The 13,045-nt window shown below is 34.1% G+C and overlaps 1 protein-coding gene across 9 annotated transcripts in view; it reads left to right on the top strand.

Moving 5' to 3' along the window:
• Positions 1–13,045, top strand: part of GULP1 (GULP PTB domain containing engulfment adaptor 1) — a 264,099-nt gene that overhangs the window by 235,576 nt on the left and 15,478 nt on the right. For 7 of the 9 annotated variants that reach the window (XM_029934269.1, XM_029934275.1, XM_029934267.1 and 4 more), the window contains 3 exons: positions 9,617–9,733; positions 9,987–10,010; positions 10,413–10,505. In XM_029934269.1, the coding sequence (XP_029790129.1) occupies positions 9,617–9,733; positions 9,987–10,010; positions 10,413–10,505 (234 nt within the window). The remainder of the gene's footprint in view (positions 1–9,616; positions 9,734–9,986; positions 10,011–10,412; positions 10,506–13,045) is intronic. The other 2 variants (XM_029934276.1, XM_029934274.1) reach the window with 1 other exon arrangement.

The following is a 13,045-nucleotide window of genomic DNA, read 5'->3' as shown; positions in this document are numbered from 1 at the left end:
TAGTCATCAAAGCAGTTAGGTACTGACACAAAAACAGACATAAACATAAAGGGAACAGAATAGAAAACCCAGAAATGGATCCACAATCATATGGTTAACTAATCTTCGACAAAGCAGGGAAGAATATCCAGTGGAAAAAAGACAGTTTCTTCAATAAATGCTGTTGGGGAAGCAGGACAGCAACATGCAGAAGAATAAAAATGGACCACTTTCTTTCACAAAAATAAATTCAAAATGGATGAAAGACCTAAATGTGAGACAGGAAACCATCAAATTTCTAGAGGAAAACACAGGCAGCAATCTGTTTGACCTTGACTGTAGCAACTTCTTACTAGACACATCTCCAGAGGCAATAAAACCAAAAACAAAAATGAACTCTTGCAACTTAATCAAGATAAAAAGCTTCTGCACAGTGAAAGAAAAGAAACAACAAAACAAAAAAGGAGTCTATGGAATGGGGGAAGATATTTCAAATGACATATCTGACAAAGGGTTAGTATCCAAAATCTATAAAGAACACATCAAACTCAACATCCAAAACCCAAATAATTCAGTTAAGAAATAGGCAGAAGACATGAATAGACACTTTTCAAAAGAAAAACTACAGATGGCTAACAGGCACATAAAAAGATCCTCAACATCACTGACCATCAGGGAAATACAAATCAAAACTTCCATGAGTGATCCCCTCACACCTGTCAGAATGGTTAAAGTCAACAACATAAGAAGCAACAGGTGTTGGTGAAGATGTGAAGAAAGGCGAACCCTCTTGCACTGTTAGTGGGAATGCAGACTGGTACAGCCACTCTGGAGAACAGTATGGAGGTTCCTCAAAAGGTTAAAAATAGAAGTACCTTGGGACCCAGCAATTGCACTATTAGGTATTTATCCAAAGAACACAAAAATACTAATTCAAAGGGATACTTGCACCTCAATGTATATCGCAGAATTATCTAGCCAAATTATGGAAACAGCCCAAGTGTTAATAGACTGATGAATGGATAAAGAAGATGTGGTATAAATATACAATGGAATATTTGTCAGCCATAAAAAAGAATGAAACCTTGCTATTTATAATGACATGGTTTGAGCTACAGAGTATTATGCTAAGCAAAATAAATCAAAAAACAAAACAATTTCACTACATATGATTTCACTTATATGTAGAATTTAAAGAAAAAACAAACAAATGAGCAAAGGGCAAAAGAGAGATGAACATAAAGAAACACTCAAATATAGAGAACAAACTGATGATACCAAGAGTGAGTGTGGGAGGTATGAATTCAAAGAAGAAAGAAAATAGAAACAAAAAATACTTTCTAATGTGATTCTAAATAAGACATTCATAAGGCAATTATATTATAACCTGGAAAGTTGAAGGGATGTAAAAAGAGGTAAGTTTTCTACATGTCACTTGACCTGAAAAGTGATAACACTAGTAGACTGTGATGTTATGCAAATATGCATCCAAAAGCAGTCATTAAAACTATATAATGAGATGCTTTTAAAAGTACTATGGTAAGTCAAATTTTTATTATGAAAGTACTTCAAAAACTCACACCAATACAGTGAAAATAAAATTGAGAAAGAAAATAGAGAGGTGACAGAAAAGAAAAATTTTAATGGCAAATTTAAGCTTTAATGTATCAAAAAATCACATTCAGTGTAAATGGTCTAAATACACCAAATAAAAGATTGTTATAGCAGATTAAAAAACCTAATCCAGATATATATTTTCTGTAAGAAACTTGTTGCATATATAGTGATATGGGTAATACAGGCAGACTGAAAATAAAAGGATAGAAAAATGGGTATCATGTAAACATTAGGTAAATAAAGCAGAAGCATACTAATATAAGATAAAGTAGACTTCAAAATAAAGAAAATTATGAGGGACAGAGAAGACTTTATATAAAGGTAAAAGGGTCATACCACCAAGAAAGCCATCTAAATGTATATAACCAAACAATAAAGTTGCAAAGTAAGTGAAGCAAAAACTTATGGAACTGAAAGGAAACACAGGATAAATAGACAATACGCAATTACAGTTAAAGACTTCACCATTACCATTCTTCCCAAAACGGATAGAGCAACTAGAAAAGAAATCATCTAGAATGTAGAATTACTCATCAGCCTTATCAACTAATGGAATCTGATTGTTATAGAGATATTTACTCAACAGCAGACTGCACATTGTGTTCCAGTGCCAAAGAAACATGTACCAAAATAAACCATATCCTGGGCTATAAGATAAATCTTAAACATCTTAAGGAATTGAAACAATGGGACACTTGTTTAAGTCTCCAACTTCAACTCAAGTCATGATCTCACAGTCTATGAGTTCCAGCCCTGTGTTGGGCTCTATGCTGACAGCTTGGAACCTACAGTCTGCTTCAGATTGTGTGTCTCCCTTGCTCTCTGCCCTTCCCTCACTCATTCTCTCTCCCTTTCTCTCTCTCTCAATATTAATAAATGCAAAAAAATTAATTGAAAAAACAAAGAAATCAACTTAAAAATTAGTAACAAAATTCTTCAAAAACTGGAGATGAAACATCACACTCACAAGTATTCTGTATGTCAGAGAGGATTTCTCAAAGGAAACAAAATGCAGTGAAGTGTATAAAATTCAAATAGAATGTTATCAGCATTTGTGTGATGCAGCTAAAACAGTGCCAAGAGGAATTTATCACAAATTAATACATTAGAGAAAATAGAAGCCTCAAATCAATGATCTTAGCAACTATCTCAAGTCCTTAGAAAATAAAACATCAAAGCAAACTCAAAGGAAGAAAATAAGAATGTTAAAAGGAGAAAATAAAATTGAAAACAAAGGACAATAGAGAAACTATGAAACAAATAGCTGGTTCTTTGGAAGATTATAAAAGTATCTAAATTTTGATGACATTGGCAAAGTAAAAATGAAAAGGAAAGGACAAATTTCCAATGTCAGGAATGAAACAGAATATTTCACTGCAGACTCTCTAGATAGCAAAAGACTAATAAGAGCATACTATAAATAACTATGCAAAAAATGACAATATTGATAATTTCTCAAGAGATAAATACTACCATAAATCACCTAATAATAAATATGTAATATGGATAGCCCTGTAACATGAAAGGAAATGGAATTTATGATTTAAAACTTATTAAAAGAGAACTCTTCATGCCTGGATAGTTTCACTGGAGGAATCTATAAAATACTTAAAAAGGAATTAACATTATCCTACACAATCTATTTCAAGAAACAGAAAAGGTGAGAGTACTCCTCAATTCATTTCATGAAACCAGTGTTTCGCTAATACCAAACCAGACAAAGACAGTGAAAAACAAACAAGAGACCAACTCAATCCCCCAAGAAATAGAGATGCAAGAATATCTAATGAGTTATTAGCAAATGTAATTCTACAATATATGAAAGGAATTATACACCAAAACCAAATAGAGTTTTCTCCAGGGATACAAGTCTTGTTCAACATTCAAACATCCAACCATGTGATCAGTCATGTTAGCAGGCTATCGAAGAAACACCATATGATCATATCAGCCAATCCTTTAAAACGGTTTTAAAAAATCAACATTCATTCAAGGCTAGAAACTCTCAGAAAAATAGGAATATAAAGAAACTTTCTCAATTTGATAAAGAACATTTAAAACTATAGGTTACATTTTACTTAATGGTGAAAAAGTTGAATGCTTTCATCCCAATACTTAGAACAAGGTGAGGGTTTCTACTCTACCACTCTTTCTAAACACAGTTCTGGAAGCTCTAGACTTTGCAATGAGGCAAAATAAGAAAATCAAAAGCTTGCAGATTGTAAGAGAAGAAATATTACTGAGTTGCAGGTATCATATTTTCATTATATATGCAGAAAATTCAAAAGATTCTACAAAAAAAACCCCACCTAAATCTAATAAATGAGTTTAACAAGGTGGCAGGATACATGATAAATCTACAAAAATCAATAGTAGTATTGCTGTATACGATCAATGAACACATGGATACAAAAATTTACAATTACTTAAAAAAATAAAACGCATAGGTATAAATCTAACCAGAGATGTAAAACTTGTACAGGACTTGTATGCTGAAAATTACAAATTGCTGATGAAAGAAATTAAAATAGATATAGATAATGCCATGTTCATGGGTTAGAAGACTCAATCTAGTCTATTTGTTAGTTTTCTCCAAATTAATGTACAGGTTTAAGACAATTTCTGTCAAAATCATGGCAAGATTTTTTTGTAGGTATAGACAAGAGGATTCTAAGATTTATATAAAAAAGCAAAGGAACTAGAATTGCTAAAACAGTTTTGAAAAAGACCAATAAAGTAGAAAAAGAGTTTACCCTATTTCAAAACTTAATAGATACTTACAGTAATCAAGACTATGTAGTTTTGGTGAAGGGATAGGTCAAATAAAATGCATATTAACTTATAAAAAATTAACTGAAAATGCATCATGGCTTAAATGTAAAATGCACAACTGTAAAAACATTTAGAGAAAAACACAAGGAAAGTCTTCAGCACAGAGATCTCTGACTTGACACCCAAAGCAGGATTCATAAATGGAAAAAGTGCAAATTAGGCTTCATCAAAAATAACGTGTATGTGTGTGTGTGTGTGTGTGTGTGTGTGAAAGGCCTTATGAAGAAGATAAGAATTTTACCTAGAATGGAGAGAAAATATTTGCAAACTTACATCAGACAAAGAACTTTCAAAACTCAACAGCGTGAAAACAGTTTATCAAATTGGAAAGTGGGCAAAAGATATGAAGGATCATTTCATTGAAGAGGATAGTCAGATGGCAAATACATGTGAAAAGATGTTAACATTGGTATCCCTTAAGGAAAACCAAATTGAAATCAAAATGAGGGATCACTGTGCAACTACTAGAAAGACTACAATAAAAAATAGGGGGCATACCAGATGCTGGTGAGGAGATGGAAGAGTGGTTCACTTGTACGTAGATAGCTATGGGGATATAAAATGCTACAAACACTCCTGTAAACATTTTGGCAGTTTCATACAACACTAAACATGCAAGTATAACATGATCCATTTGGACATTTATCCCAGAAAAATAAAAACTTATGTTTACACAAACACCTACACATGAACATTTATAGCAACTTATTAATAAAAGTCACAAACTACAAATATCTCAGATAATGGGTGAATGGTTAAACAAATTCTGGTACATCCAATCCATGGGATACTACTCAGCAAGAAAAAGGAATGAACTGTCAATGCATGCAACAACTTCCATGACAATGACAGAATTAAAGAAATGGAGAAAAAAATAGTGATTTTCAGGGTGTAAGGAAATGGTAAGGGTAGACTGGAAGAGGGTGTGGCTATAAAACAGCAAGATGAAGGAATTTTGTGGTGATGGAATTATTCTGTATCTTGTTTATATTAATATCCATATTGGTTGGTGTGATTTGGAAGGTAGTTGTTTTTTTGTTTTTTGTATTATGTTACCACTGGAAGAAAGTTGGTAAAGGCTACCCAGGATTTCTCTGTATTATTTCCTATTACTGCATATTAATCTAAAAAAAAAGCCTGGAAAATAAATTACGCCCTATTTGGTCCAACCCTTTCATATTATTTTAGGCAAATCTAGGTCAGAGAGATTTAGTACCTTCCTCAGAGGCACAAAGCTAGGTAGCAAGAGAAGCAGAATTACAGTCCGAGACCCTGGATTTCCATTTCACATTCTTCCATCATGGTATATTATCCCCATGACTGTGACCTCTCCAGCCAGAGTCTCTCTGCCCATACTGGGGGAAAGCTTCATTCTCTTAATTACTTCTTTTTTATATATTCACTACTTCTGTGAATTTCTAAGAGCTTGGGTGAAATTTAGATGAAGGCCTATCCTAGTATGCCACAAAACTTTATTAGTATCATGTCATGTTATTATGATTTAATATTTACACAGCTACTATAGTCCTCTCATTAAGTTTAAAAAATAAAATTAAAATAAGGATATTCATTATGATATGAATGCTTTGGTTTCTGTAATATAAGGTCAGTATACAGTCACTATGAACTCTTTAGCCATCATGAATTCACAGTTTTGTTTCCAAATGTTAATAACTATATTCACTGGATACTGCACTTGATAAAATTTAAGTAGTAGCCCCAATAAGCAGATGAAAGCTTCACCCCACCCACACATTTTTCTTTAATTACAATGAGTGAGATATAAATAAGCCAAAGTTTAAAACCTCCCTCTTACTTGCTAACAGTGAAAAAGCGCTTGTGTGGCAAAAGAATCCTACATTATTATTACTAGAAGGAATTATTATATCCTGTCCTTTCACAAGCTTTATTTATTTATAAGCTATTTATTATATATTCTTATTGTATTTCATGCTTGCCGTATAATAATTTTTTGAAATAAAGTTTTTGTTTTTAATTTAAAAAATTATTGCTCTTTGTATTTTATTAAATGATTGGGGGGGAAATCTCCTTAGCTTAGTCATTCATGAAACTGGGCTAATGTAATTACTCAACAAGAAAATTAAAATTAAAAGCACTCTGAGGTAGCATCACTCATCCAGTAAGATGACAAAATAAAAAGATTGTTAGTCTGCGATGTTGGTGAGAATGAGGAGCAACTAGAACTCTCTTATTGCTGGTAGGAATGTAAAATGGTACAACTACTTTGCAAAACAGTTGAGCGGTTTCTTATAATGTCATATATAAAACTATTCTATGATTTAGCATTTCCATTGTAGATATTTATCGAAATTTTGAAAACAGATGTCCACAAAATGACTTTAGAGGAATTTGTAGCAGATGTATTTATAACTAAGATATAGCAAATGACACATACAACGTCTGAGAAACTCCAAAAGTAGACAGACAAAAAAGAATATATACTATATGGCTCATTTTTATGAATATAAGGACAGACAAAACTGATTTGTGGTGATGAAATTATAGCATTGGTTACACATAAATGTGATATGGCTGAAAGTAGACATCAGAGAACTTTCTGGGATGATAGAAATATTCTATATGTTTAAGGATATGGTGGTTGTATTGGTATGTACATTTATCATAACACATTCTGATTATGCAAATATGTGTACATTTTATTGCTTATTAAAAAGTCTGAGGCATGTAGAGAAAAATACTTTGGATGTGAATCTAAGTTCTCTCCTCCCAAACTGAGACCTAGAATTGCAGCCCTGAGGTGCCTGGGCTGCTCTGTGGTTCAAGCCTCTGACTTCTGCTCAGGTCATGATCTCATGGTTTGTGGGCTTGAGCCCTGCGTAGAGCTCTCTACTGTCAGGGCAGAGCCCACTTTGGATCCTCTGTCTCCCTCTCTCTCTCTCAAAAACAAGTAAACATTAAAAAAAATTGCAATGTATTATGGAGGTAATAATTATCCCCACCTCAGAGTTTCATTATGAGCATTAAGTGAGGTAATGTATGCAAAATACTTACTAGGGAACTAAATTCTGTTTTAGTAAAAAGACATATCTTATCATAAAGAGATTATGATTTTATAGAAGTTATTATAAACAAATAACTATGATGAAATTAAATGTTATTAATGATGAACCAAACTTGTTACCACTGAAATGATTCTCTGTAGTGTACACCTTGAATATTTGAGAGTAATATATTATCTTATGAAAAGGCCAATATAATCTAAAAAGTAGAAAAAGCTCACAGTTTACAAATATGTCTTCCTGTAAAACAGATACAACAAACACATCACCTAAAATTTTGAAGTTAGAGAGAAAAAAATTGATGGTCCTGCAATCTATTATAACCACATTCACTATGTTTTAATAATATATGTGTTCCTAACAATCAACACAACTCATTTTTTTTATAAGTAAACTTTTTCATCAGCTTGAATCATTGAGTACACATAGTTTGATATCTGGCATTTTCATTTCTTTAACATTCCTTAATGTAGCTTTTTTACCCCTTTTTTCTACCTTTTTTGTAAGACAAATGGTATTTAAATATAATTTTAGGCATATCTTTTGTATATTTTAGTTAACTGAGGTAAACACTATAAGTTTTTTTTTTTATGACTAAAAGCCTTCCTTAAACATATAGTAAACTACAAAACTGACAATGTCTTAATTAAATCTGTGTTACCCATAAAAGAGACTCAACAGAGAACAAACTAAGGGCTTCTGGAAGGAAGGTAGGCAGGGGGATGGGCTAAATGCGATGGGCATTAAGGAGGGCACTTGTGTGATGAACACTGGGTGTTATATATAAGTGATAAATCACCAAATTTCTATCCTGAAACTAATATTACACTATATGTTAACTAACTAGAATTTATTTATTTTTTAAATTTTTTTTATGTCTTTTATTTATTTTTGAGAGACAGAGAGAGACAGTGTGAGCAGGGGAGGGTCAGAGAGAGAGGGAGGCACAGAATCTGAAGCAGGCTCCAGGCTCTGAGCTAGCTGTCAGCACAGAGCCTGATGTGGGGCTCGAACCCACGAACTGTGAGATCATGACCTGAGCTGAAGCCGGATGCTCAACCGACTGAGCCACCCAGGTGCCCCAACTAACTAGAATTTAAATAAAAACTTAAAACATTTAAAAAATTGTGTTATTAAAAAAGCATATTTCCAAGTTAGATTTTTAATAGCATATCACAAAGTTTTAGGATTTGCAGCAAATTAAAGCATGGCATTTTAAGATTTAATATTACCACCAGTTTTTATGTCATCTGGAAGTATTATAATTTAATAGGACTTATTCATGATGCGTGAAATCAATTAATGACTTTGCCAATTTTTTAAATAAAATGTTAATAAATATATTTTTATTTAGTGTTTACATTGTGCAGGATGCTGATACCAGTCAAAATATGAATGAGAAAGGCATGAACTGGTAGACTTAAGACATTTGTGGCAGTTTGTGCTTGATCAACCAGAAACTGAATTGTTTATGAGGCCAAATTCAGATGACAGATCTATGTTGTTCAGTAGGCACTTTGTTTTACAATAATTAGGTTTACTATCACTTAGGAATTGGGAGGTTTCATATAAAAGTTCAGATTTATGACCTCATCTCACATATTTAAAATCTGACAACTCTGGGTTGGAACTGCCCATTCCACAAGCCAACAATGAAGTAGAACTGAGTACCCCACTTAGGGCGTACCTCAAGTTTTCCGGGACACCACCCAGTCAGCCTCATTCAAGTTACCTGCCATGTTCAACATGCCCTCCTCATTAGGAAGTGCAAGTAAGCAGCAAGACGACCAGAGAGACTGCAGTTTGAGGACTGTGCTTTCTTTTAATAGGTGCCAAATATTTGAGGACAGGAGAAAAACAAACTGGGAAAAAAATACTATGATAAAATAGATGAGAGGGTGGATAGAACTCTTCCTTCCAACTTCAACAGCTTTCTTTAACTACCAAAACTTTTGGTTTTCCAAGTCGTGCATGGGTAGGCATTGAATTGCCATGTTAACATGTTAACATAGACTACTGGGCTCATTTACTACCTCTGCCTGCAGCCTTATGCGACGTTCCTCATGTGAATGTTTTTCTTGATTCAAAGAACAGTCTGACATGACATAATATTGTTAAAATGCAAATCTTCTTTGATTTTTACAAAGGCTGAAGAAATAACTTTAACAATTGGCCAAGCATTTGACCTGGCATACAGGAAATTTCTAGAATCTGGAGGAAAAGATGTTGAAACAAGGAAACAGATCGCAGGATTACAGAAAAGAGTGAGTAAACTAAACTTCTTGTTTTACATTTATGTGATGTAAGTACAGGGAAACTTGCAGATCATCAAACAAATTTAGAAGACCTGCCATTAAAATTCCCCCACACTGATTGGAACTGCTTTCACTGTGTTCCTATAATTTTTCATTCCTGATCCCCTGCACAGTTTTTAACCATTTTATATTGAATTCCCACAAGAACTTAGTGTTCTCATGTGACTTTGCTTCACTTCCTGATGCTTCTCATGGGGATCAGAGCAGCAGAAGCAGCAGATGCTGGGTAAGTGGTTTCCCATGCAGATCAGATTCCTTTGTAATTAAATTACACCCTTTCTCCACTCTCTTCAAAATCATCACAAGCAAGTTTCACTGTCTTGCGGTTATACTCCAAGATTATGGGTAACAGATTGCATAGTGCAACAAGAAAACACAGAGATGAGGTATTAGAGACATGGAATTTGCACACATGTAAAAACATATTTTAAATCTAATAATATCTTTCCAGTGACCTAGAATTCCCTGATGTTTCCCAGCCTTTATCAAATAATTTTGTCCCCTGTGCACAAGAGTACATTAAAATGTTAAATAATATGGAATCCTATTCATCAATGTAGCCAACATAATAGCCAATATCTTCCAAGAATAAATTTCTGAAGGTTATTCAATAATCATTGCTTTTTAGATTCAAGACTTAGAAACTGAAAACATGGAACTTAAAAACAGAGTACAAGATTTGGAAAGCCAGTTAAGAATAACCCAAGGATCAGCATCTCCAGTAAGTATATAAACGATGTGCATATTATCCTTAGAATTGAGACTTCTTGGAGATAAACATCTCTAGATTCGCTCTGTGATGTTTCAAATAATACTCTGGGATCAATATTTTAAAACTAAACGGGTAGAGATGAAAGATGTTAATTAAAACATTAGTACCTAGGTAGTTCAGACCAGAGTTGTTTTTCCATGTTGCTCTTTTTGCTCATGTTTTATAGAATAAGTCCTCCCTCAGTTTGTGGCATATTCTTCCCTTTATTCCTATTGATTACTACTTACAGAAGTTAGATTTAATGACCTAAGCCAATCTACCCTTGGAATATTGAGTTTCATTATAGAAACTGAACTGTTAACAAGACTGACTTTGGTTTCTTATATTGAATAGCAAGGTTTCCACGGAGTGATACAGTTGTATATCCGACACTAAAATGAATGGTAGTCTCTGCAGACAACTCTCAAATATTTATAGTTAAATTGTTTACTTTTGGTTTATCATAGATTTGAAATCCTTTTCCCAATAACATGTATGATGTCATTTTTTATGTGTGTTATCTTGGATAAGGGAAACATTTGGAGGAGGAAGATGGAGTTTAAAACAGTATTTTTCTGGCAAAATATATTTAGAAAACTTTTTCTTCTTGAATCATCTGTGCTACTGATCTCTACTAAAGTATGTTTTATTTTTCATTTTAAAAATATTAACATATAACTTATAGCATGATGGTATAAACTGAAACACAATTATGGCATTTGCAAACTTTTAAAAGGAATTTTTGTTTCTAATTTTTTCTGCAAGTCCATTTTGGTTCAGTCTCTAGGCTAACTCAGTGAAAAGATCTATCTATCTATCTCTCTATCATCTAATATTTTCCCAATTCTTCATCCTTAAAATGTTTCTGTAAGAAATTTCACTCAGGGATTCAAATTGGTGTGCCTTGGAAATGGACCAAAAAACTTTCTTTTAAACTCACACTTTTCCATGTTTCTCCCTGAAGCAGATGTCACTTCCACTGCTTGGCGTATATGTATGGGAGTGGCACTGACACAGCCAAGAAGAGAGAGCTTGGGACTGAGGCTCCTGTGTTCCTATTTGCTTTTGTGTGTACAGTGAGGCTGTCTTTATTTTAATATTCCTTCCTTTTCTTATCTCTTCACTACTATCACTGTTTGCTTCTCATTAAGATTATGAGGTTTTTTTTTTCTTGCCTCCCTGGTCCCAAGGAATAGACCATCAGCTCAAACTCCTTCAAACATTGGTCCCAAAATGGAGTAACACCGTTTTGTGTCTTGTTGAAAGTCTTAGTGTAAGTCATCCTGTGAAACAAACTAGGAGTATAAACATAAATGAAAGGAAGTTGCCTTTTCAAGCAGTCTTAACATTAGGTTGTTTCTGGAATTCACTGCATATCAATAGTAACTTTGCTTTAATCTATGTTTGCAAAGGAATAAATTACGATCCAATATCATTTTGGACCCAAACCCAAAGCATGCTCACTTTTTACACTCTGTCTCTAGACACAGAACTAAGACATCGTGTTCAGGGGCAGGTGGATCTGGGAGGACCAGAGGAGTCTGGGGCATATTGATGGACCATGAAACAAGCACTCCCTTCTTTTATTTCCTGAAAGCAGGCACTGCCCTAGACTACCCTTGGGGCCATTGAGAAGAAAGGTAGGCCAGGATGGGGGTTATGCATGTGCCTTGGTGATCTGACATGGTCACCAAGTCAGCTTCAGCAATGGCAGGGGGCAGAAGGAATGAAGAGATGACACTTGTATCAGTTCCCATGATCCTTTGGCTGAGATAGCCATTATAAGCATGACCATGATAGTTGGCATGTAAATGAAACACACAGACTGTCTGTTCATTTATTCATCAATTCTATTTGGTAGAGTCAGTTATATAAAAAACAATAACATGATTCAAATAGTCACTTATTAAAAAGTAATAGCCAGGGGTACCTGGATGGCTCTCAGTAGAGCATCTGGCTGTTGATTTTGGCTCAGGTCATGATCTCATAGTTGTGAAATTGAGCACCGAATTGGGCTCTATGCTAGGTGTGGTGCCTACTTAAGATTCCCTCTTCCCCTACCCTTCTCCTGCTTGCATGTGTGCATGTATGCTCTCTTTCAAAATAAATAAATAAACTTTAAAAAAAGGTATTAGTTCTCCAGAAATTGTCATTTAATATCTAGTATAAGCATTGTGTTCATCTTCATACTGAATATGTCTCATAGAATGCTTCAAAGACTATAACTAAAAGGTTGAATTTAAAAGAGATATAGGGGCACCTGGGTGGCTCAGTCGGTTAAGCCTCCAACTTTGGGTCAAGTCAGATCTCATGTTCGTGTGTTCAAGCCTTGCGTCGGGCTCTGTGCTGACAGCTAGCTCAGAGTCTGGAGCCTGCTTCCAGTTCTGTGTCTCCTTCTCTATCTGACCTTCCCTCTCTCATGCTCTGTCTCCCTCTGTATCAAAAATAAATAAAACATTAAAAAATTTTTTTTAAATTATAGTTTTCTCTAAACCACTTTTTTGCACTTA

This window comes from Suricata suricatta, chromosome 3 (genome assembly GCF_006229205.1).
Source record: "Suricata suricatta isolate VVHF042 chromosome 3, meerkat_22Aug2017_6uvM2_HiC, whole genome shotgun sequence".
NCBI classification, from domain to species: domain Eukaryota; kingdom Metazoa; phylum Chordata; class Mammalia; order Carnivora; family Herpestidae; genus Suricata; species Suricata suricatta.
This window is presented reverse-complemented; position numbering and strand designations above follow the sequence as displayed.